Source organism: Podarcis vaucheri (genome assembly GCF_965113315.1).
Source record: "Podarcis vaucheri genome assembly, chromosome: 12".
NCBI lineage: Eukaryota > Metazoa > Chordata > Lepidosauria > Squamata > Lacertidae > Podarcis > Podarcis vaucheri.
Genome location: NC_138750.1, coordinates 35,144,784 through 35,171,054, shown reverse-complemented (window position 1 = coordinate 35,171,054; position 26,271 = coordinate 35,144,784). Strand labels below are relative to the sequence as shown.

The 26,271-nt window shown below is 42.2% G+C and overlaps 1 protein-coding gene across 4 annotated transcripts in view; it reads right to left on the bottom strand.

Annotated features, from left to right (window-relative positions):
* Nucleotides 1-506: 506 nt before the first annotated feature.
* COL28A1 (collagen type XXVIII alpha 1 chain) overlaps nt 507-26,271 on the bottom strand; it is a 68,558-nt gene continuing 42,793 nt past the window's right edge. For all 4 annotated transcript variants that reach the window (XM_082193883.1, XM_082193884.1, XM_082193885.1 and 1 more), the window contains 15 exons: nt 26,078-26,146; nt 25,906-25,974; nt 23,506-23,574; nt 21,950-22,018; nt 14,261-14,329; nt 12,703-12,771; nt 10,706-10,774; nt 10,272-10,352; nt 10,145-10,180; nt 9,195-9,231; nt 7,528-8,082; nt 5,374-5,555; nt 4,579-4,813; nt 3,224-3,400; nt 507-2,890 (listed from right to left, as the gene is read on the bottom strand). In XM_082193883.1, the coding sequence (XP_082050009.1) occupies nt 3,228-3,400; nt 4,579-4,813; nt 5,374-5,555; nt 7,528-8,082; nt 9,195-9,231; nt 10,145-10,180; nt 10,272-10,352; nt 10,706-10,774; nt 12,703-12,771; nt 14,261-14,329; nt 21,950-22,018; nt 23,506-23,574; nt 25,906-25,974; nt 26,078-26,146 (1,782 nt within the window). In that variant the 3' untranslated portion in view covers nt 507-2,890; nt 3,224-3,227. The remainder of the gene's footprint in view (nt 2,891-3,223; nt 3,401-4,578; nt 4,814-5,373; nt 5,556-7,527; nt 8,083-9,194; nt 9,232-10,144; nt 10,181-10,271; nt 10,353-10,705; nt 10,775-12,702; nt 12,772-14,260; nt 14,330-21,949; nt 22,019-23,505; nt 23,575-25,905; nt 25,975-26,077; nt 26,147-26,271) is intronic.

Below are 26,271 nucleotides of genomic sequence, written 5' to 3'. Positions count from 1 at the left end.
TTACAGGTGCTGGGAATTGTAGCTAAGGGGGTGGGGCAAACAACAGATCCCAGGATTCTTTGGGGGAAGCCGTAACTATTAAAGTGCTACAAATGTAGTTCCAGCGTATAGTGTGGATATGAACATTGCTGAACTGAACGTCAGTTTTGATCTGCATTGCTTTTGTATTCTTTTGTGTTATACAAAATGTGCTTGCCTTGTTCAGCTTGTGAAAAAACATTCTGCGAATCGTTGCCTAATCAGATTATTTTAATCACTTTTCGTTGAATTCACTTAACCATTTTTAAAGCATCTTTTAAAGCAGTGTTCAAATTATTGTCAGAGTGATGAGATGGCTTCTGTACATATTACACTTCTAACTTCTTTGTGTTTCCATTTAACTATAATAATAAAGGTTAGGATTGTGAGACTTCTATCTGTGGAGAAAGTATAAGCTGGTCCCATCCTTGATCTCGATGTATATTGTAAAATGATACCATACTCGGATTGTAAAGCTTTTTTTGTTGTGTGTTTTGTGTATTAACAATGTATATTGTGTACAACAAACTGTACAAATCTTACTAGAAACACATCTGAAAAGATAAACTTAACTGCTGAGCAGTGTATTGAGTTTTTAAGTGACAGGCTGAGGGTTTTTTCACAGCAAACGGTGGCTGACTGGTTTGTTCATGTGATAAATATAAATCACTGTTTTTAAATATCATCTTTGAAGTGCCTTTCTCCATTTTTTAGCAATTAATTTAAATGAAGTGCACAAATAAAAATAACTTATCTCAATTAAAAAAGAACTCCCTTGTGGCTTTCAATGGTATATGTTGTGAATTCCATTATAGTGTTCTGAGCAATGGATCAAGAGATATAAAGTGTTTGAGTTGTATCTGAGTTTTACTTAAGTAGACACCTATTTAAATGGACCCATACTAGTCATGACTGTAACTAACACTAGTTAAAATCCCCTTATATGGATGGATACTGTGTTTATGATGCTTCTTGCTGGAAAGATGGATCATATAAAGAGAATCAAAGAGCTGTCAGATCTTTGGCTCATCTAGCTCAACTTTATTCTGATGCAGCAGCTGACATGTTTACTCTACTATTGTCACCTGATATATTTGCTTTAAACTCTTTTTAACATTGTATTTTAAAATTGTTGTAGCCCACCCTGGATGTTGTGGTGAAGGGTGGATAAGAAATTAAACTAAGCTTTATAAGGTCCCACTTATTCTGCCAGCTCTGCTACCTCAAATCAAGAGAGCCCCTTTATCCTGTGTTTTCAGCTACTCTCTTCATTGGAGCTTCAGAACAATCTCTCTGTGCACCAATAGGTTAACCGTGTGCCTGAATTAAATTTTATTTACGTTGTAGTACTGTAGATTTATTACTTTTTTAAAATTTAAGCTAGAAATCACCACAAAGAGCCTGATTCGGTGTGGTGTCAGAGTGAACTAATAAAACTGTGACCAAGATTCAGGTGGGGTGTGGTAGCTATTTATTTCTTCACTGGAAAGCCCCTATGTGATGATACCTGATGGCCCTGCTGTTTATAAAGTGCAAGGGCAAAACCTTATCGGAATATAATAGAGAAAACAAGGCAAGACCTTGTGTGCTGAAGGATGATAAGCACATTCATGACATTTACCAGATACACCTGGCTTAGGTCTATGTAAAGAATTGGTATAAATGGGAGGCACTGCAAATGACAGGCATGTACATTAATTCTAATCCACTAGTCCATGAGCAAGCATCTACTGTGGGGGTGGAAGTGGCTAACCTCTGGTCCTCTAGATGATGTTGGACTACAGTGTCTCATCATCCTGAACTACAGGTCAGCACTGTAGCTCAGTAGCTAGAGGACCACAAGTTAACTACCACTGCTGTGTATCAAACCACTTTCTGAATGAGGAACCATGGCATAAATGAAACATGCTGCAGACATCCCTAAAGGAGGTGATTGAATTATCCATGTTTTAGTGTTCCGTATGTAGAAAATTACACAAATGCATAACTGCAGCATTTCCATATAAAAAGAGTAGACACACACCCTCTTGTTCATATAATCAGTTTAATCATTATCCATTTAGCTTGCACAGTACTTTTGCGTAGTGGTAAGGTCCAAAAAAAATACACTTATGTACATCTTTCAGTGCTTTTTTCTGTTAAAATTCCCCTATAAATTGATTCTACTCTTTACTGCACTCATTTGTACAAGAGCCCTGAGAAATAAAAATGTGTGGACTTAGCTTTAACAAAAATCCCAAAATTACCAGCCCTGATCTGGCCATAAGCCATTTTTGTTACTCATCTGAGCTTAACTGAAGTACCGGTAACTTGGTGGCTCTTGTTGTGATGAGGATGGAGGGCCACCAGTTCTGTGTGTTGAGCTGCCCACCACTACAACGGGATCTTGGCTACTGTAGACATCTAAAGGGAAAGAAAGCAAATGCCACGTCTTTTGATGATCCTTGGCTGCTAAATGTAGACGTTCCCGTTCAAAGGCACTTTTTTCCACTTGTTGCTTTGACAGATTTTACCAGTTTCAGGTATCCTCCATTGTTCTGCTCTTCATTTCCAAATAACAAAAGGTCATACTCTACTAAAGCTAAACATTAAAATCCTTGGTATCTTTCTTGTTAAAAGTTCCTGAAACGCTGCCATGGGCAGTAATAGAGCTAAAACACAAACACGGAAGTATTAAGATGCTTTTTGGCGAGTGAAGCTATCAATTACGAAGATAATGCGTTCTATAAAATCCATTGAATGCATTGTAAAAAGCAGCAGGCGTGGTACAAAACTAGTACTTGCATTAACACAGCATTTGGAAATCTCTAGTATTCTTATACAAACTCCAGGAATAGTTCGCTTTGTTTTCTTCTCAAAGCTCGAGTTCTCTCTGTAAAAGAACACAAAAACAACATTCATACCTGAAATATGTCGACGGAACCTTTTCACTTCTGTAATAAGAGTATTCTGCTCTTAACTAGTGCAGCTCTAAATATTAACTCCCTCCTGCTCAAACTTCCAACCAGCAGCGTTGAACTTTTTAAAGAAAAGGCAGGCAAGAGATATTTATAACTAGATTTTAGAGGCACTAAAACTTGTTTAAGGTACTATAATAACAAAGTCACAGAAGAATCAGCACGATTTCTTGTGCATATAAGATTTGCACCTGACTGTTATAAGGAAAACACTCTTTGGCAGAGGTCTTGCTATTAACATGACGTACCTGCTCAGTCACGAACGCAGGTTTCCCGGCAGTCCTGTTCTGTCTCAAACCTATTTTGGTTACCGTCGCAGCCTCCATACCAAAAGCGAGCACAAGAATTTACATCCTTGGCATAATACCACATCATTGTATAGTCTCGGCAGTCTCCGGTTTTCATTGGTTCGAAACATCTGTCATCTGGAAACAAAATGGGTTGGGTTTTGTTTTTTGTTTTTTTACGTCTACGGAGACCTGCTTCAATTCTACAGAAGCACAAAATCTTGGGCCTTGTCTTCCCCTGCTATGGTGCTATGAATAGGTGCACCTGAGGTATTTGGTAATGGGAGGGTGTATCTGTAAACAACAGCCACTCCCCTCTTTTCTACAACCAAGGCAAACCTAGTTTACTCTGTGTTTGCTGGTTCTGCCAGTTTTGCTGCAGAGCTGGGCTGTACACAGCACTAACTGACAGCTATTGTCCCTCTTCCCCAACCCTAGAAGACGTAATGTCGTGGTACCATAGTTTTCTTTTTACGTTCTGTGTTGAAGCCCTTCAAGTTTGTCATGTTCCATTCAAATACAGAGGCTTATTTCGTTCTATCATTTACTGACTAGGCACTCTTGCACACACATAACCTGGGACAATATGGCAATGGCATTTACTCCCAGGCTGGGATTGGACATATAAAACTCTCTGTCTAGTTAATGTGCCCCTCTTGTGGCTGTTATGTCCCACAAACCCACTGCTGACATGCTAAAGACTGTAACCTGTGTTTTATTCTGTCTTTTATTCTGTCTTTACCTGCTTCAGGCCATGAAGTGATCTATCAAAAGAGGAAGAAAGCTTTCCCCTTAACTGGTGACCTTGTTCTGTTGCCATGTGATAGCCTTCAATTTCACTGCCTCTTTAACTTCAACTTTGTGGGGAGGTGGCCCATACAGTTGTACCTTGGAAATCGAACAGAATCCGTTCTGGAAGTCTGTTTGACTTCCAAAACATTCAGAAACCAAAGCACGGCTTCTGATTGGCTGCAGGAAACTCTGGAAGCCAACCGGAAGCCCCGGAAGCCCCGTTGGACGTTCAGGTTCCAAAAATAGTTCACAAACCGGAACACTCACTTCTGGGTTTGCAGCGTTCGGGAGCCAAAACGTCTGAGAACTAAGCTGTTTGAAAACCAAGGTATGACTGTATAAGCAAACTCAGGACCCTTAAAAGCCCATAAAGTCTGTACATAGCTCAGTTGGTAGATCATGAGACTCTTAATCTCAGGGCTGTGGGTTCAAGCCCTATATTGGGTGAAAGATTCCTGCATTCCTACCTTCCAACTACTATGATTCTATCCCTTAACCCTTCCATTAGAAGAATCCCTTCACACCTTTCGTATGAGGCTGCAGAACAGCTGGCAGAGGTTGCACACCTCTAGTTACATTAGATATGCGAGTTATATCTGGCTTGGGAGTTCTGAATTCGAAAAACTCTTGTGTCTCATGAACAGAAGGGGGGGCTGGTCGTCTGTGACTATCAGGCAGTTGCTTAGGAGGAGCTGTAGTAACATAGCGGTCCCATTCAGAATGCGACACTCCTTTCTCACTAGGAACCCCTGGCAATAGCTATAAAAAAGGAAATAAAGAATTAAATGTCAGTGGCAAATAGGAATAGAGGGAAATTCTATTCAGTTCACATCTCAGATCTATCAAACTCACACTTTCTGAAACAATATGAAAATTTAAAACACAGCCATCATTCATCTGTTTTTTCAGTGCAGTTGTCCAACGAACCAAAGTTTATGAAAATGAATGTGTATGGCAAAAATGAATGTATTAGTGAAAATTACAAATGAAGATGCATTGTATTAGGAGAAATTGCTTGCAGAAATGTGTACAGTCATCAATTGTATGCAAAAATATGTTTGTTAGGGAAAATTTGCTCTTGAATGCTGAATAATTTTCAGTAGGATTTTTTAAATACAAATTCCTGCAGAAATTTGGCGAACTGACTATAAGATTGGAAAAATGACAAAACGTTCCAGCCTTCATGGTAAAACTAGGTGAACTTAAATACCAAGGCCAAGAATTGAAACCTGGAAACGCCTAAGTGCAAAAAAAAAGACATGCTTTACTACTCAGCTATAGCCCTTCCTATATAAGCACAAATCTTTAGAAATACTTACAAAATCAGTAACTTCCGGCTGATGTGGAGGGACGTAAGGCTCATGTGTCTCAACTACAGAAAACTGACCAGTGTGTTGTGTTCTTGTCTCAAGTCCTGGAGAAAGGGCTGAGCTGAGCACTTTGGTGATGTAGGAATTGAAATCGTTCTCACAAATTTGTTTGAAGATCTTATTCTCGAGAGCTGAAAGGGTTAGATGGAAATACACATAGACCAGGAATGAGACCGAGCTGATGGTGAGAGGCCCATTTGTTTCAATCAGTGGCCCTCCAGAGGTTGTTTGGCTCCCAGCAGCCCCAGCTGGCATGGCCAGTGGTCAGGGATCATGGGAATTATATGAATGAGTTTATTATTTTGGTCACAGACCAGTTCCAGCTCACATACAAAATCAGGGAAGTTATGAAACACAATAGGGATACAGTGGTACCTCAGGTTACACACTCCGCTAACCCAGAAATAGTGCTTCAGGTTAAGAACTTTGCTTCAGGATAAGAACAGAAATTGTGCTCCGGCGGCACGGCAGCAGCAGGAGGCCCCATTAGCTAAAGTGGTGCTTCAGGTTAAGAACAGTTTCAGGTTAAGAATGGACCTCCGGAATGAATTAAATAACTTAACCTGAGGTACCACTGTACATTTAAATTGGCAGTTCGGTATAGCAGCAGTTGAAATATATAAATTAGATTTTACTCACTAAAATATAACCTGAAGTTGTCATTTAAAACCTTAATCATAATGATATGACAGCTTGTTCCCTATGTTTTATAGCAATCGCACAGAATTTGGCCCATGGGAATTATAGTCCCAACACCATCTTGGACAGCCACAGGTTCCTCACCCCTGCTTTAAATTGAGGTCTGCTCCACAGTATGATTGGTACATGTTGTGGGAGGGTTAAGATTGTTTCTTTTTTATGCAAAGAGAGTGAAGGTTATGGGCATTAAACTGTCTTGTGGGAACGACTAAAGGAGGAGGCAGGAGAAGGCCCCCTCTGGAGAAGACCATCTCCAGATGGACTCTTCACCTCCATCCCTGCTGGGCCATTCTACTACCGTCCTTTGGGAAGATGACTGAGGACATTTTCCATGTCGAAATTGTTCATTGTTGGGTTCTTTCTACAGTGGAACCTTGGTTCTCGAATGGCTTAGTTGACAAACAAATCGGCTTCCAAAAGCCAAAAACCTGGAAGTACCGGTAAGTGTTCTGGTTTCCGAACGTTTTTTAGAAGCCAAACTTCCAATCTGGCTTCCGCTTGAGTGCAGCCAATCGGAAACTGCGCATTGGTTTTTGAACGTTTCCGGGAGTCAAACAGACTCCCAGAACAGATTAAGTTCGACAACCAAGGTTCCACTGTAATGTGATTTAATGCTACATGTAAGCCACCTTGGAAGGAAGAGCACCCTAGCAGGCAGGATAAGAATCTAATCTTTATAATAGCTGAGCTTACTGAGAGAGGAGACAACCTGGGATGTGGGGGGAGAGCAGACAGACTAGAGTAGGCATAGGCAAACTCAGCCCTCCAGATGTTTTGGGACTACAATCCCCATCATCCCTAGCTAACAGGACCAGTGGTCAGGGATGATGGGAGTTGTAGTCCCAAAACATCTGGAGGGCCGAGTTTGCCTATGCGTGGACTAGAGCTTTGTACACCCCCTACTTTTAAAACACATGCCATGCCCCAAAGAATCAAGGGAACGAATGTTTCTCTCTCCCAGAACTACAATTCCCTGCACCCTTCACATACTACAGGCAGAGGGCCTTCTAAGTAGTGGCGCCCTCCCTATGGAACTCCCTCCCTTCAGATGTCAGGGAAATAAACAACTATCTGGCTTTTAGAAGACATCTGAAGGCAGCCCTGTTTAGGGAAGTTTTAAGGACTGATGCCTTATCCTTATCATCTTGATTAAAACGATTTTGCATGCAAATATTAAAACAAATGCAACAGTTAGCAACATACCCGGGGGGAAATGCTTCCATAGCTATATAGGTATTCTGAATATATACACACACTAAAAACAAGCATTGCTGCTGTTCCCTATTATACTTTATCATCATGCAAAAGCTCCCGCTGCTATCTATAGCAACTAAAATTTAGAATACCAATATGCATAACTAATATTCGAGCAAATAACATTCCAGAGAGGTTGCTCCCTCTTACCTTGCAGGGTCATGAAATCATCTATCTGGTAGACGTGCTCTGCGTCCGGGTCTGAAGCGATGAGGTCCAGATCTTTCCGGAAACTTTCAAAATTGGGATCGCTCTTCTGAACCACCCCAATGACAAAGATTTCAATGTTGAGAGCGTGGGCGTTCTTCACAACCACCTCCAGCGAATTCTGATCGCGGCGATCTGCTTGCCCGTCCGTTATCACAATAGCCACCTTTCTCACCCCTGGCCGGGCAGCCTGGAACACATCAATGGCGTTGCTGAGAGCTGTGGCGGTGAACGTGCCTTCCCCCAGATACTGCATGGCATCAACGGCACTTTTCAAGCTGTCCTTGTTGGGGAACTGCTGCAAAGTAGACACCAGCTCGACTTTGTGGCTGAAGTTGATGATGCCGACACGAGCTGTAGCTTGGTTAACGGTGACGGCGTCAATCACCGTTTTCACAAACCGTTTGATCCGGTCAAAGTTCTCGGGCCCGACGCTTTCCGAACTGTCAATTACAAACACGAGCTCCAGGGGGTTTTCTTTGCACTTAACACCGCAGCCTGTTAAAAAGGGGGTGAGATGGGGTTAGAATTAAGTCAGCTATCTGCTTTGTAGGGACACAGGTGGCACTGTGGGTTAAACCACAGAGCCTAGGGCTTGCCGGTCAGAAGGTTGGCAGTTTGAATCCCCGTGTTGGTGTTAGCTCCCATTGCTCTGTCCCAGCTCCTGCCAACCTAGCAGTTCGAAAGCACGTCAAAGTGCAAGTAGATAAATAGGTACTGCTACGGTAGGAAAGTAAATGGCTTTTCCGTGCGCTGCTCTGGTTTGCCAGAAGCGGCTTAGTCATGCTGGCCACATGACCCGGAAGCTATACCCCGGCTCCCTCGGCCAATAAAGCAAGATGAGCGCCGCAACCCCAGAGTCGGTCATGACTGGACCTAATGGTCAGGGGTCCCTTTACCTTATCTGCTATGTAGATTTAAAAATTATTCCCCAAGAGTTGCAGACTGAGGTCCAAAAAATAAGTAAATGCTCTGATGTGCACACAAGGTGCTTCCTCTGTCCATGTGCATGAGAAAGGCTTCCCTACATTCCCTTCTGACAGCAACTTCAGATACGTCTTGGAATAAATGTGTACATGCTGTTTAAAATTAGGAAAGACAGTGGACAACGCCACCTGTTTTCTGTGGATGTGAGTCTTTGGTTCCCGGCACTGGTGAACACTGCACATTCATGCTATTTCGAATAACTGTTCCACTAAGGGTGGCTTCATACATGTGATTTTTTTCTTCTTTTCATTGGTATAGTGCTCCTCACCTCACACAGAAGTAGAGATGCAGCAAGACAGTAAAGGTAAAAAACAGGTAAAGGACCCCTGGACGGTTAAGGACCTTCCTGCAGCCAATCAGAAGCTGCGCTTTGGTTTTTGAATGCTTTGGAAGTAGAACGGACTGCCGGAACAGATTCCGTTCGACTTCCAAGGTGCAACTGTTTAACACTGCAGAGACATGGGCCAGCACTTGTGAAACGGCACTCTCGGCTATTTTCCTTCCACTCATGGTTCTTTCAACCCCACCCAATAAATGTACACACTTCTAAGGTCAATTCTGAATTCTTTAAGGGAAAGCAACTAATACAATCAAATGGTTTCATTCCTTCAGTTAGATCTTACCACATATCTCCATTATGAGTTTGATTACGTCTTCTTTCTGAAAGAGAGGAGCCATTTTCAGTTGTGATTTCAGATTTGGAAATCAGTTATGCATCATTGACTAATTGTGGTGTTTTTGTTTTTTTGTTTTGTTTTGTTTTCTAATGGAAAATTGAATGCTTGCTTTGCATAAAGCAAGTGACTGGATGTTTTGAAACACTAAAAAATATTATTGTTACAGTGATATTCAGATGGTTCTCTGAACATGTCTAAAAGAGGGGAAAGAATCATGTCTACTTGCATGGGAGTGGAAAGTGCCAAAGTTCGCTCAATTCTCTCATGTCCAGAATGGAAATTAGAATGCAATCTGTGTTTTCTGCTGTTTTCACAACATTTTGCAAACAATACTTAATTGAGAATGTGTATTGTCGTCGTCCTCCCCCTGCCGTTTGTATTTTGTGTTCTTTGCGTTGAAATGAATGGCCTTTGCATTGAAATTAATGGTATGACATAATGCTACAATACGTAATTGATTGCATAAAATTCTGTCTGCCACGGCAAGACAAACAACATGGTTTCCCCCAAAGGCTGAACTGTAGCAGACTAGAAAGAACGCTGCATACATGGCTCTGAACAGGTTGGAACACATTTTCTAACAAAATACGTAGTTAAATGATCCTTAATCTGTGACAAAAATGTCGTTTTTATTTGACGCAACACAAAATATACAAAAAGCCCTGCTGGATGTGGCCAGTGGCCCATCTGGTCCACCATATTGTTCTCATATCGGCCAACCAGAAGCTTATAGTAAGACCGCAGGCAGGACCTGGAAAAGACTGATTCATTCCTAGCTGTAATCCAACACCATCTGGTGAGCCACTGATTCCCCATCTCTGATCATAAAGAGTGCCAAGCTGCAGCTTTTACCAACAGTCACATTTTTATGATAGAACACATCAGGATGTACTTACAGTAAGACCAGGTTCACCTTTGAATCCTGAAAATCCCTGAAAGGTTGTATAATGATATAAGTTATTAAGTGCACTATCTTCTGTCATGAAAGAATAAATAAAGAAGTTGCGGTTTTTTAAGTGTTACCCTTGGTCCTGCAGGTCCAGGTTCTCCAATCTCTCCTTTGTTACCTCTCTTTCCCTGGTCTCCTTTCTCTCCAGAATCGCCCTAATAATAAGATACAACATGGCTGTAAGCCTGGCCCTACATAATTGGTCACATGATACAGCACACAGATACCATTTGAATGGTAATGCCCATCAACTTCGGGGGGCAGCCCCCTCAAATATTTTATTGGGGGGTCCAAAGGAGCCTCGGCTCCCATGGATAGAAGACTTTTTAATTTCCATTTCCTCTTTCCCCCCTTCTTCCTCCTTTTCTTTATTCCTTTATTGCTTTAATCTTGGTTGTTTCCCCTCTTTTTCCTTTCTAAATTAGTTTGCTTTTTATTGTATTTTATGTTGAAAACTTTTAATAAAAACTGATTTTTTAAAAAAGAGATAGATGGGCAACCCTCTTACCTTAGACCCGGGTAGTCCAACCCCCACAGAGCCTTTTTGTCCTGGTAAGCCTTGAACACCCCGATCTCCCTAAAAACAACATAGAGATTTGCTTAGAAATAGCCTTTGTAAAAAGACCGTAACATTTAGCAGCTGCAAGCAAAGTACTGTTCCCTCGGTTATTTAGGTCGTTTTCTGTTTGAATGCAGAACTGTCTGCAAGGATTGCATTTGGCTATACCCATATGGACATTTATTAAACATACAGGAAACAAGCATGCAGGAAATCCACTGACAGATGTTTAGCCAGCCGTCTTATCCCTTTGAGCAGAGCAGCTTTCCTGTCACTTCCATATGGAACAGTTATGTTAAATGTGGCCCAAAAGCATCCCCAGGGCTCAGCTGCTCAGCTTAAGCGGCCACCAATATTGCTCAGCCACAGGGTTTACTTACATGACCTAGAGACCTAATACACAGATGCTCCTCTTGTGAGACAGCTTCACATGATGGGAAGCAGTTTTCCACTCTATGGCTCTAACCCAGTGGTTCCCAAACCTGAGCGGCCACTGGAGGTGTCAACGACTATCAGGCTTTGAAAAGCTGGCATTGCTGTATCAAGTTTATCAATTTTGTTGACTCAAGCTACATTTGATTTTGAATAAATGTGCAACTAATTGTAACTGCTTTTAATGCTGCTATGTAATCACCTTTAGAACCACTACTCTTAGCCATCCAAACCATAAGACCTGGAGCTTTACATACGCAAGAAGTGTCACATTCCTGACATCTCTGTGGCCATATAAGGAATGATGACATTTTTGTAGGTGACAACACACTTGCTTTCTAAATTTTGAATTGCCTCAGAGGAGTCTCTCCTGGATTCTCCATTCATTCAACATTTGGGACTCTCCTCCAGGCCACACCCCCTCCCCAGGCCACGCCCCTCACAAGCCGTGTTCTGCGCCCTCACTGAGGTTCACATAAATGGGAAAGTGTTTTTAAAATGCGTTGCTCTAAGTCAGATTCTTGTGGGAAGGATCCAGCTCAACATTTGTTTTGTTTTGTTTTTGTTTTATTTTGACAAAGTAATAATAATAAAAAAATAAGAATAAAAATATGCACCCCACCACTGAGACCATTCCATTGTAACTACCCAACCTTCCAAAATTTCAACACCTCTTGCAATGGTTTGACCCCTTTCCGTTTTACAAATTCTACAAACACCTTCCGTATCGAAATCATTTCTCCTACATATTCCCCATCTTACCTTAATGGCACATCTCAATTTATCATTAATAGCTACACCTCTTTATACCATTCCTCCATTTTATATTCCGCTTGCCCCTTCCACTTCCCTAGTGATCATAATTCATGCAGCTGTCGATAAATTTGTGAGCAAGTCCTTCATAGCCTGCGAACCTTCCACCCCATCGTAAATTGATAATAATGGCAACTCTGCACTTTCAGTCAACTTTAACCCAGTGATTTCTGTTATCTCCCAGCTCAACATTTTTCCAGATATTTATAGCTTTGGTATAAGTAATTGCCTAGTCTGGATGACAGCAGGTGTGTCTCTCTCTCTCTGTGTGTGTGAAGTCATCAGGTTCTAAAGGCCAAAACTGAAATTCTAGTTTAAAAGATATGTCACTGCTAGGACACCCTGACACAACATGATGGCCTTTTAATTTGTTAGATCAAACAGTATTTACTCAGTTATTTCACTTCCATGGAAGGGGAAAGTCCAGGGTATCGTACACCCACAGTTCATCAGTTATTCCAGAATAAATTTCTGTCCTTGATCAGGGTAGAGTTTTAAAGGCCTGATCTTTTCACTCCAAAAGGGCTGGCACTCAGTTAAGAAACCACTGTCAACCAAGTGGACATTTAAAATTTAGGTTTTTGGGGTTTCTTTCCCATCTTAAGCAGCAACATAAATAGTTCCATGAAACAACTGTGTAATGAAGACAGGGCAGGGGGAGTCATTTGCAAAAAAACTTATGTCAGCACCTACATTCTTACCTTAATTCCTTGTATACTATCTCCAGGAGGACCCTGTGGCCCTGGCAGACCTTTTTGTCCAATAACACCCTAATTTTAAAAAAGAAAAAAGGAAATAAAATTGTCTCAGATTAAGGGGGGGGGGAGTAGTTTAAGACAACTCCAGGAAGAAGTCAGAATTGCATAGTGTCATGTAAAATTTTGTGCCCATCTCTGCCTTTTCCAAATGCTGGAAACTGTGAAAAGAATTACATATACAAGCCTTTGTAACTGCTTGGGGGCACTTAAGTGCATTCCTATACATGTCTACTCAGAAACAGGGATGGACAAATTGATCAATTTCAGTTTCTTGCAGCTCCTCCTTCTTTCCCATCTTAATTTCAGTTCTTTGGCAATTGGCTTTTTTCTTTTTTAAAAAAAGAAATCCTTGTGAAAACCCATCGGCATCTTAGTGCAATTTCTCCTAATCAATGAAATTTCACATGCAGTTTTGACTAATGTATACACTTTTGCAAAGCAATTCCCACTAAAGTAATTCATTTGTAAGTCATTTCCCTGAATAGATGTCTCTTTATGCATGCCATCCAGTAATGTCTGTATTCTTGCACGCATTGGTTGGTTGGAAAACTGCATTGAAAAATTCAGAGAAGTACAAATTTCAAAGGACAGCTATGTTTCGGTTCACGTATTGGTTCAAAAAGTGTGGATTAAATGGGTTTCTCATTAAAATGCAAACAAATTCAATTCTTCACCCCTACTGCAACTCGGAAATAAGGCCTATTGAGGTCACTCCAGGTAATTCAAAGGCTGGAGTAAGAGGCCGTCCGAATAAGGGCAGCCATGGAAGTGTTTAGGGAGTAAGGAAGCTGATAGCACAATCCCACCTATTTCTCCTTCTCTCTGCCCTTGGTCACGTTCAACAGCCAGCCGAATTAAATGACAAAGCTGTCTAGACTATACCATTTCAGGCTTGGGATACACATTTGAAAAACAAAGCAACTCCCCGCACACAGAAAGAAGATAGGCTGAACCCTTCCCCCTGACATGTTGATTCTCTGTGTGCAAGTGCTTATCCTTTGCTCCATAAGGTAAGCAAATGTTCATCCACAGCAGTCACCTGAAGTCTTGGGCCGTAGGATCAGTAGCATTCTTCTGCAACTAACCCCCCAAACAAAGGCTACACTGCATTTCTTTGCTGGGTGCACTGCATCTAACAATTCGGCCACAAAATGCAACATTATAGAAAGAAGTGCTTCTTTTGCAAGGCATTCACAAACCCGTTAAGATTAAAATAGGCAAAAAAGAAGCAGCTGCTAAGATACTGAATGTAGGTTAGTGCCAGACCATTCCAAGAAAGGTGGCTATCAGGTTTAACTTAAATATATAAGGGGCAGGAACTTCTAGATCAGGGGAAGAGAACCTGTGGTACCTATAGATGTTGTTGGACTCCAACTCCCATCAGCCCCAGGTAGCACAGACAGTGGTCAGGGAAGATGGGAATTGTAGTCAAACAATATCTGGAGGGCCACACTGCATATTCCCAATCCCTCTGCTAGACTGTGCAGAGATCCTTGCTAACCTTGGGCCCAGGTATTCCTATTCCTCTTTGACCAGGAGGCCCCGGCGATCCTCTTGCTCCTGGTTCTCCCTAAAGTAAAGAAAGACAAAAAGGAAGAGGTTCAACATAGGTATTACATCCACAGAATTTTATGAACAAGCCTGTTTGCAAAACAAATCATAGCAGAGGATGTTCCAACTTAAAAGCCGGCAAGCGTCCCATAGATATCAATAGCTAAAGGCCACATTACAGGTGCTATTAATTTATTTACGTGCATTCTCAGGGCAGCCCATAGAATAGAAAATGCACAATACAGTAAAATGTAAAGCACCATTAAAGCAATTCCCAGTTAAGGTTTTTTATTTATTTATTTTAAAAGAATATTTAAACGCGCACCCAAACCAAAGAGCAGAGAATCAAAGCCACAGAGCCAGGGGAGCTACAACAAAATTCAAAAAGGTCTTGGAAAACAAAAGACATTTAAAATGTGGTAGCAAAAAGGCATTAAATTTAGGTACACGTGGCCCTGCTTGGGAAGAGCATTCTGCAGTTAAGTCACACAGCCACTGAGATGCCCCTTTCACAAACAGCCACATGCTGCACCTCATTTGGCTTGGGCACCCAAAGAAAGCGTTGGGATAAAGATATCAGGGTTGGAGTATCTTTAGCGGCCTGGGGCAACTCTAAGGCAAACATTTTTTACTGGTGCCACCGGTGTTGCAAAACACAATGTCTGTATAGACACTGGGCTGGCTTTTGAATATTGCACTTGATCTCTCAACCTGTTTTTAATTGCTATGGGGTTTTTTGTTAATGGGATTGTTTTACAGTCTGTTTAATTATGGTACACCCCCCCCCATTTCTTTTAATGCTTGTGTAACCTGGGAGACCAGAGTTCACTGGGTGACCTTGAACCAGTCACCAACACTTAACCTAACCTACCTCACAGGCAGGGCTGGATTTAGGTTTGATGAGGCCCTAGGCTACTGAAGGTAATGGGGCCCTTTATATGTCCAGCTGTCCTTTGTCAACAACAAATTGTCACTGTTCTTTGTGTTGAATATATGCTATATGGTAATTTATGGACCTACACAACACCAAACACTATTGCTGTATGTAGGTTTTATTTTGTTTGGTTTTGTTCTTATATTTTGGAAATGTACATCCAGGTTTTTTTCCTTTAAATTTTTTTGGGGCCCACAAGAGAGTGGGGCCCTAAGCTATAGCTTGTTTAGCTTATACGTAAATCTGTCACTGTTCACAGGGTTGTTGGGAGGATAACATAGAGAGCGGGAGAGCCATGGATGCTAAATTGAGCTCCCTGGAGCAAAGGTGGGAAATGAATGCAATAAATAAGCAAAATATTTTGAAGAGGAGGGCTTTTTCTGGTGGACTCCATTGCCATTATAAGAGAACAAGGGAGGCGTTCACAGTGAGTTCCAGCACCTCTTTTTCTAGAAAAACAGCACAGGGGAAGATGTTTATATAAATAAATAAGAGACGGTCTTCATGTTCTCTCACCCCTCCTGCCAGAGAAGGAAGCAATTCGGAGCAAATAAATATTGAGGAGTGTGGAGAGAGGTCTTCACGAAGTTCTCTCTCATTCTCTGAATGATGGGGAAAGTTGCAGGAACTGTTATTTGGAGCAACCTTCTTCTCCCACAGAGTTTCTAACCAGCACAGCACTTAAAGGTTTAACAATTCAAACACATCATGGAGAAATGTTCAACAAAGCTGCCAGAGATTTAAATAATAGGACAGCTGTTGACAGATTGCTGAGAGCAACTTGATCTTGGTGAAATCCCTAAAGGACAAAGTTCTGTTTGACAATTTGCGTACAACTGTGGTTTGTTTAGGGGGAGGAGACGACTGTGATATTAGAGAGGGGGCAGCCCAACCTTCAAAAACTAGTTAATGGAGAAGCTTTCAGGGCTGGAATGCTGGGACTTCAACGCTTAAATCCGAGAAGCCTGTTTGACTGGTTTGTGGATCAGACTGTGAAAAGATCATGAAGATTAGAGCTGCAGCAGTCCTTAAAAAAACTCAACAATCTTACTTGGGAATAAGTCCTATTAAACTCAGAGGAATTTGCCGTGGATCACACACGTGTAGGCTTGCATGGTTGATCCTGAATGCCAAAGATGGAGCCAAACTACATGTTATAGATCTGTAACTGGAAAACATCTGAAAGCAGCTGTGGCATGTTCCCATTTGGACTGGGGAGGGGGAGCTGAAGTGTGGGGACATGAAGTGTCAAATCCTTTTTTTTTTCATGTTGGCATTGCTCCAACCCCATCCCCCGAGCAGTTATTATTTGCACATTGAGAGGCACATTGATTCCATGTGCTACCAGCAGGTGGTGCCAAAGGACGGGTCAATTTCTGTATGGGCCTTTTGGTATCTGTGGATGAGTTGAATTTGTATCTCTCCCCCCCCCCCAGCTTTTTTTATTTATTCACCGAAAACATTGTGATTTAACTGGATTGCAGGCTACTCGGGAAACCCAGCCAGATGGGTGGGGTATAAATAATAAAATTGTTGTTGTTGTTTAATTATTATTATTATTAGAAGAAGAGTTTGGATTTGATATCCCGCCTTTCACTCCCCTTCAGAAGTCTCAAAGTGGCCAACATTCTCCTTTCCCTTCCTCCCCCACAACAAACACTCTGTGAGGTGAGTGGGGCTGAGAGACTTCACAGAAGTGTGACTGGCCCAAGGTCGCCCGGCAGCTGCATGTGGAGGAGCGGAGACGCGAACCCGGTTTCCCAGATTACGTGACTACCACTCTTAACCACTACACCACACACCACACTGGCTTGTTGTTGTTGTTGTTGTTGTTGTTGTTGTTGTTGTTGTTATGCCCCTCTGAACTCACTTACTTAATTTCAGGTAAACCTGAATAGGACCAGGCTGCTTTAACTTTAATTCACAGGACTACTGCAGGCAAATGTTTCTCCTCTTAACCATTTCAAAGACAGGTTGTTCAAAACATTTACTGTAAATACTTAGATACAGTTTAGACATGTTGCTAAACCAGCACTCCCTTCTGGATCAGGCCAAAGACCTATCTAGTCCAGCATTATCTTCTCATGCTGGCCAAGCAGATGGGAAACCTGTAAGCAGGACCTGAGTGCCGGCTGGGGCTTCTGAGAGTTTGGAGCTAAACCACGGTTTAGAGCGGAGATGGGGACTCTATGGCCCTCCAAATGTTGTTTGGCTCCAACACCCAGAAGCCAACATGACCAAGGGTCAGGGATGACGGGATTTGTAGTTTGACAACATCTGCATGGTCAAAGGTGGGGATTCCATGACCTTCCAGCGTTGGAAGGGACTCTAAGGGTAATCTAGTCCAATCCCCTGTAATGCAAGAATCCTGTCCACAGCCGGCCCTGGGTGGGCTCAAACCACCAACCTTTAGGTTAAGAGCCAGGAGCACTGACCCATTGCGCCCCAGGAGGACTATTGCTTAACTGCAGCTCCCATCATTCCTGACCATTGACCATGATGGATGAGGATAATGGGAGCTGGAGACCTATATCATCTGAAGAACCACAGACTTAGAGCTACATGAATGGGCCTATTCTCCTCCCAAGCTCACACAACCCTCTTTTTCCCCCTGTGTGTCCAAGGGCAGGGTAGATGAGGAATCAGAAGCTTTTCTTTCAGTTTTTTAATTAACAATGCCTTCTGGAGTCATCTGAACCAGTGGCTGTGGTTTAGCACTATGGTTAGTTTCAACAAGAAAGTTTCATAGCCCATGATTTGAAGTTGACTTGTTTTGCAGCTAATCATAGTTATTATGTGATACGTAGTCTAAATTGGTGTGAAATCAAACATTAAACAGTTTGCATATATATTATATAGACAGGGGTGTACGTGTTATTTTTCTGCTCCTCTCTGTGACCTCTGGTGCATTTATTTTTAAATTGTTCCACTACTGTGAAACACAAGGGTAAGGTTCTCCGAGCGACTGCACATGAATCGTAAATTTATGGAATGATATGGGTTGGAAACAACTCTATAGAAGGGAAGTATTATGTATATCTTTTGAAATGGATCCAAAGATATACAAAGAGTTACCATGCTGGGCTTTTCGCTTTGTTTTTGTTTTTTTTGAACTGCAGGAATTTTTCTGCATACTTATTTTTTCTTAATTAAAAAGGGCGAGGGAGGAAGAAAATGCAGTCAGCTGAAATTGAGCTAACGGGCAGTTACCGTGTGTGAGATCAATTAAGACGCCTGGGGCGAGGAACAGACACTCAGCTCTTTACTGGAGTTGAGCCTATGTTTGATAGGCCAGGATCTTAACATGATACGCTTCCTGCAGCTGGCTCTTCCTTGCCCCCAGAGACCACTGTTGGTGGGTTCCCCTCCCCCCAAAAAGCTTTGGCTCTGGTTCTTCAGTAAAAATGCTAGGGTAGGCTATTCCCACTGTTGTGGTATCAAGGCTGTGGCTTTACAATTTGCATGCCTTTTATATATATACTCAGTTGTTGTGATTACAGCCTGCTCCTTTGCCCTTCATGTCTATCCTATACACAACAAGAAAGTCACGCCTATAGTGTTCCCGCATCCCACAGGCGGTTTTGAGTGAATCGGGCCTCTGTTTCACCAAATTCCTCCTTTCTGCTGCCTGCATATGTGAGCCATCTCTCAAGCCCAAAGAACAGAGCTCCAATTGAGATTGAGGGAACATTCTTACGGAGTGATACTTAGTGGAATTCCAACTTGTATGTAAATGTGTTTATAGGGGGCTCTTCGGTTAAACAAAGCTGTTCGTTTTTTTATTAAAAAATAGAGGGAATTAGAGCAGTACAGAAGAAGGATCGGAGCGGGAAACCAAGTCCTACTGGTTGCTCTGTGTGTGTGTGTGTGTTTTCGATACCTCAATAATACGGAAAATAAATGACAATGAAAGTGGCTACCAAACCTCTGTGAGAAGGAAAACAATAGCCGGAACAGTTTCTATACTACATTTCCAAATATTATCTCAGTAACCAGTAATGAAGCTGGATCTGGGACGATTCGGGACAGATAAAAGAATGCGCTTCCTCATGGAACTCCTTCCCACAGGAGACAGTAATGGCCACCAACTTGCGAGGACTTTAAAAGAACATTAGGCAGAGTCATGGAGGAGGACAAGGCCACTAATGGCTTCTAACCGCAATAGCTGTGTTCCACCTCCACTGGCAGAGGCAATATGGGACTGGACAGAGTAGGAATGGTGGAGACCGTCTCCGCAGCCAGGGCCTTCCAGAGAAGAGGAAGACAGTATAGATTTACAACAGGGGTTTGTGGGAGGTCACAGCTCAGAGGCAGATGAGGGGAAAAGTTGGGAAGTAATGGGAGAGGGGGAAGCAGAGCGGGAGCAGCTGGCTGACACGTTATCACTAGAAAGCATCCCAGACCACCACCACCCCCGTTCTCCCAGAACCAGGCAAGCATTGAAAGTAGGAGAGCAAAGGGCTCAGAGGCAAATGGCCCTAAGCGGCCACCCTAAGCTGGGTGGTACTGTTGACAATTGAGGAGAGAAGTCGGGTGGAGATTACTCAGAGCAATGCCGTTACTCCAAGAGACAGCTTTTCTAAGCCTCTCTCTGTGAATATTGAATATAAGACATTGGTAAGAACTCTCCTTGTTTATCTGTTCCTGGCAACCTACTGTTGGGGGGGGGTCGGAGTCCCTGATGCCTGACAATGGCTCTGAATACAAATTGCAAGAAATCATAGTTGGGGAGAATGCTCAGGTTCTGCTTGTCGGCCTCGTGCATCAATGACTATACCTGTGTCAGCCCCTGGACAGGGGTAAAAGGCATTATTTGCATAACTGCATTAAAGCCAATATGTGAGATTATTTTCCACCACACAAACTGTTCCTTCTTACAGTTTGTGCAGGGATCCATAATAGCTGCGGCTTTAAGGATTTGTCTGAAAGAATGAGGCCACTGAAGCACAGGTTGTGTCTCTTATTTAATAAACGTGGATTATTTTCAGCTTCTTGGGTATAAATATTCAGGGGTCTCGATAAGGAACTGGCCCATGGAGTCAAGAAGTCTAGAGAAGTGGTGGCCAAATTTGGCCCTCCAGCTGTTTTGGGACTACAATTCCCATAATCCCTGACTACTAGGCTTGTTAGCTAGGGATGGTGGGAGTTGTAGTCCCAAAACAGCTGGAGGGCCAAGTTTGGCCATCACTGGTCTAGAGGGTTACCTACCACAAGGAAGTGGAGTGAGGAGGAGCAGGAAGGAGGAACGGTGAGCAGAACAAACAGAGAGGCAGAGTCCCTAGCACACTGCATTCCTCAGAAGAAAAAGCAGCAGAACTTTTGCTGCATCTAATTTAAATAGCTCTAATTCTGCAAATGGAATGATTTTATAAGAATGCTCATATGACAACCATGGAATGTAGGAAGCTCTCTCTCTCTTTCTCTCTCTTTTCTATTTACTAGGATAATACCAAACTGGTCTGCCACTGCCAGAATATGCTCCAGAGTACTATAAGTGATTTATCTGTTTGTTTTGACAAATTCCTGTGCTGTTTTGTTCACATGGGGACAGAAGTGTTTAGCAGCCTTGAGGGCAGCCACCAAAGAGCTCAAGACATACTGAAATGTGCATTTTATTCAATGGCTTAGCTGTGACCGGTTTTGATTTCCCTATGTAAATTGGGCAGCAGAAGGCAACAGCAGATTTTTACATTGTTAAAGCAGAGGACTGATTGAAAGCGGGCAGATTTAGACAAGCATACATAAATATTTCACACAGAGTTTCTATAGACACCTCAAACTTTAGTGTTCAAAAAGCTATTTATTTGGGGCCACCTTTCCTTAATTTCAGCTTTTCTTTAAACACCCACAGGTGAGGGGATAGCATTTTTATTTTTCTGTTTTCTCTATTTTAAAAAGAAAACATGGCCTATGCTTTGAAAACACTTGCTGTACTGCTGCTAGTTTTAAATTGCTGATTTCTGAGAGTTGGTATGGATTTTTATTTTTATTTTCGAAATGCAAGCTAGTCACACTGGGTGGGCCATTACCCCAAACGGCAGCTTGACATAAGCAAATAAACAAACGTCGTGCCAGAGGTCTAACTTCTGTTAACACTTAAAGGGCTACGTCAAGATGGATTCTGTCAACTTTATAAAAGTTATGTTATCCATCAAGAAGAAACTGTGATTTATGTTCATTTCTGAGGAAATAGAATACAAAAAGAACCTGCTGGATCAGCCAATGCCCTATCTAGTCCAGCGTCCTGTTCTCACAGAGGCCAACCAGATGCCTGTGGGAAACCTACAAGCATCCAAGCAGAAGAACATTCTCCTCAATATGGAGGGAAACAGTGCATAGAATTTGTTAGAAGAAGAAGAAGAAGAAGAAGAAGAAGAAGAAGAAGAAGAAGAAGAAGAAGAAGAGTTTGAATTTGATATCCCGCTTTATCACTACCCGAAGGAGTCTCAAAGTGACTAACAATCTCCTTTCCCCTCCTCCCCCACAACAAACACTCTGTGAGGTGAGTGGGGCTGACAGACTTCAGAGAAGTGTGACTGGCCCAAGGTCACCCAGCAGCTGCATGTGGAGGAGCGGAGACACGAACCCAGTTCCCCAGATTACAAGACTACCGCTCTTAACCACTACACCACACTGGCTCTCTTTTAATGCTTTTAATGACAGAGTTATGTACTAAAATTATACGTGTTACTTTAGCATGAGTACCTTTTGGCCAGGGTCCCCTGCTCCTTTAAGTCCTCTTGGTCCCTGAAGGCCAGGCATTCCCTGAGGTCCCTGGAATGACGTCAGAAAAATACAGGCTGGTTAGTCTCACAGAACCGAAGGATGTACAAATAATGGGATTTTGGCCTCTATCTAGAAGCTTTTATTTCTTCATTTAAAAACAAACTGTAATGGATTTAGGGGTTGCTCGTGCGTAAGTTGCCGCCACTGCTGGCGAGGTTACCTGGTTAAACCCTTTCTGACTGAACAGCCTCCAGCATCGTGACTGTCTCAGTCGCTGGCAGAATCCGTCAGTGGGCGTTTCTTGAACCTTTTCCAGCATAAAAGTTGTTTGACGCCAAGTCTCCTCCTACTCTCCCTGCGCGGAAGTCTTCTGCGCAGGGAAGTATGGGCAATGGAGTACCCGTACTCTCTCCGCTGGTCTCCGGCGAAGAGTCTTGGAGCCTCCTCTCCGATTCCCCCATCTGCCCCCCTTCTCCACTGGTGTTACGCTGATTTCCTTCCCCAGCAGATGGGCTGCCTCTCTCCCTACTGGGACCCTCTCCTGCATCCCTTTGGAGCCTTCCCTCCGCCTCTAGCTCCCATGGCAGTTCCCTGACACAAACATACACTTTATTTTATTTTAATCTGTTGTTAAAATTGTATCCTACCTTTCCATCAGGGTGGCAAAACCATATCAAAACAAATGCAATTAATAAAACAAAACAGCAATAAAAGAAAATAAATGACATAATAACAAGGCAAGTAAAACACCGATAAGAACTATCAAAACATAAAACCAATTTCAATACATAAGATAAGAGAGGAAGGAGATACCTAAAGCTGGGGGCAGAATATCCCCAGTGGTGGGCTAAGTAGCAGAAACATAAATGAACCAGCCTAAGATTGTGTCAAGGGCAGAGAAGAGTGCTAACCTTGAAAGGGGGAAGAGACTGGAAAAGTAACAATGTCCTCACAAAAACAGACTGGTTAGCAAAAACGATTGACTATTTACATATTGCAAAGTTAACAGGGAGACTAAGAGGAAACACTATACAAAAAGTTAACAAGGAATGGATGATATTTAAAGAATATCTCAAAAACTATATGGATGACAGACATAGAATGAATCTAAAAAACAGAGAAAACACATAGTAAAATTCGTTTAGAAAAATAGCACAAACAAAAATGAAATGCGTCTTAATTAATAAATTGCAAAATAGCACAATGAGAACAGTTGGAAGTCAAACACTGTGGTGTATTTATGTTAGGTATGTAGCTAATGTATGTTTTGCAGTTATATTTGTATTGTACTGTACTGTATTGTATTGTATTGTATCACATTGTTTATGTATAATAAATGAAAAATTATTTTAAAAAGAAAATAAAGGGGGAGAGACTCTTCTGGTTACTATGAACCTAAGAGGCGTGCTGGAGCTCTGAAGGCATTTGAGATCCCCAAGGAGGCGAGGTGGGACGCTTCAGGACACTAAGGACAGTGTACTATTCTATCCATTTACCTTTTGCCTATCACAAGTTAGAAGTGAAATTATACTTACTGGTGCACCTGGAAAGCCATCCCCCTTTGCTCCAGGAAGTCCAGGTGGCCCCGGTAAGCCTGGAGAACCCTGAAGACATATAATCAATGTCAATATAAATTATCTAAACATCATATTATTAACTCTTAACGTTGCCAGACTTTGATGTCGGCATGTGAGAAGGCAAAACTGGCAGGCTGCTATTTCACAGCACACATAGATTATGCCCGGGACAGAGAAGCTTCACCTTCCTGTTGTACTTCTGGTTGAAAAGGACTCTGGGAGGAAGGTGGAAGCTGTTGCTCATCGGGTAGAATACTACCAGGGAAAGTGTTCGTGATCTGGACATTGACAGCTGATTTACAAATTTGAGAACTGGCAATACTTGAAAACTGGCTTGCACCACAAGCCACAATGAACCGCATGGGGAAATTCAGAAGTGGTATACAATATAGTGCACGGCAAGCTCCTCTTTCCAAGAAGACGGGAGGAGCAGAAGTAATGTTGGACATGTCTGAGTCCTCAGGGTGTGCCTAAAGGATTCCTCTGGTTTGTTGCCAGTGTTTTAAAATATCAAGTAGTTTCCCCATTAATTATTTCAATAACGAAGGAAATCGGGGGCAAGGGGTCTTGTCTCTATTTTGACTTCCAAATTCCTGCACTGGGAAGAGTTGCCAAACAGATGTTCTCACTTTGTGAACAACCAAAATAGGATAACAATACCCTTCTCTTATGAACTGAGGATTTTGTCCCACATATTCCTCCTGATTTTAGAAGGCGTAAGTATTGCTGCATCTTCATTACACAATATCCTAAATCTGACATCCACACCATCAAAAGGCTTACATCAATTGATGGGCTGTGGCATTTCAGACTGAGGGTGCCTGAATGCTCCCCTAAGTATGTTAAAAAAATAAATAAATCTGTGTACATATAAAACTAGCATGTCAAGATTATTGCCATCATAATTTATCTGTTTCTATCTTTCATTCCCTGGAGTGAATACATTAACCCATATTTACTAGAAATAGATAATATAAGCCACATCTGAACTATGGACACTTTTCTCCTGACCCAAAACATAATGTACTTAAATAAAAACAAGTCCCCATCTTTGGGCATGTTCGGATGACCAGGGCCCATGGAATAGCAGCTTAAAAATTTCCTTCCTGGTGCCTGTAACTATAAGAAACCTGCAATCTCTAGCTGCCTAATATGCGATTAACTGAAGTGTTTCCACTCCTCTACCTCCTGGGATTTCCGACGGCCAGACTAGACATGCCGCTAAATGTGTCTTTGCATTTAAAATGCAAGTGTTTACAATGTTTTGTGTTGTTGTTGTTTTTTTAAAAATAACTTTACAGTCGTACCTTGGAAGCCGAATGCCTTGGCACTCAGACGTTTTGGCTCCTGAATGCTACAAACCCAGAAGTGAGTGTTCTGGTTTGCGAATGTCTTTTGGAAGCCGAATGTCCGGTGCGGCTTCTGATTGGCTGCAAGAGCTTCCTGCAGCCAATTGGAAGCCACGCCCTGGTTTCTGAATGTTTTGGAAGTCGAATGGACTTCCAGAACGGATTCTGTTTGACTTCCAAGGTATGACTGTATTGGGTAATCAAAATATTTTACAATGAATTGCAACAAAGACTCAGATGGCAGCTTGCTATTATAAATCCATTGCATCTGCTTGGATATGACTTCAGATTACTGCTGACATCATAACATTTGATTATTCAATAAAGAGGGCCATTTAAGCTTGATATCACTTACTATTATTTTATTACTTACCCTTCACCCTAAGGCCCCGGGATGGGTTACAACAATTTAAAACACAAAATTAAAAACGATTAAAAAATGTACAAGTACAAAAAATGGTATTGCAACAAATAAGGTGGGTCCTGAAAATACACATTCCAGGTGTCAAAAGCCAGGATAAAGAGATGCATCTTTTTGCCAAAAACTGTATAATGAAGTGGCCGCATGCACCTCTGTAGGGAGGGAGCTCCATAACTTAGAGGCTGCTACAAAGAATGCCCTCTTCTGGGTCACCACCACCCCAAACTCCTGAGGGTGATGGAACTACCAAAAAGGCCCCCTCTGCCAATCTTAACACTTGAGAAGGTCTGTAGGCAGAGGAGGGGGGACATTTGGGGCCTGAGTCTTTTAGGGCTTTAAACACTAATGTGAGCACCTTGAATTGGGCCCCAAACAAGCTGGCAGCCAATGTTTCAAAACAGAGGTGATATGTGATCCAAATGGAACCCCAGCCGGTAATCTGAGGCTTAGGGCTTCAGCATGTCTTTAACCAGCCCTGATCCTGCCCAACAAGCCTAAAAACACCCAATTTAGTATTTCTTTCTACTTCTTTGTATGTGGTCATATCGAATCATATTGCCAATATTTTGTTTTATGAAAACTGCACACCTGAGGTCCCATGATTGAATTTCCAGGGTTTCCATCACTCCCGGGAGGTCCTGCATATCCTTGCTCCCCCTAAACATACACACAAAAGAACACATCTTTATTAAAGGATCGCACAATTTTGGAGGAAAGTACCAGGATCGGGTGCTCCACATTGCTTTTTGGCGTCATTTACCTTGGGGCCAGGAAGCCCACGAATGGAAGGTCCAGGGCTACCAACTGAACCTTTGATACCAGATTCACCCTGCAGAAGAAATATATAATCAATGCATGTCTATATTATCAGCAACATATTCACACGATGACAAGGAGTCCTAAAGTACTGGCTTTCAAGAGGATCCTAAAACATTTTGCCTAGCTGCAAATGAT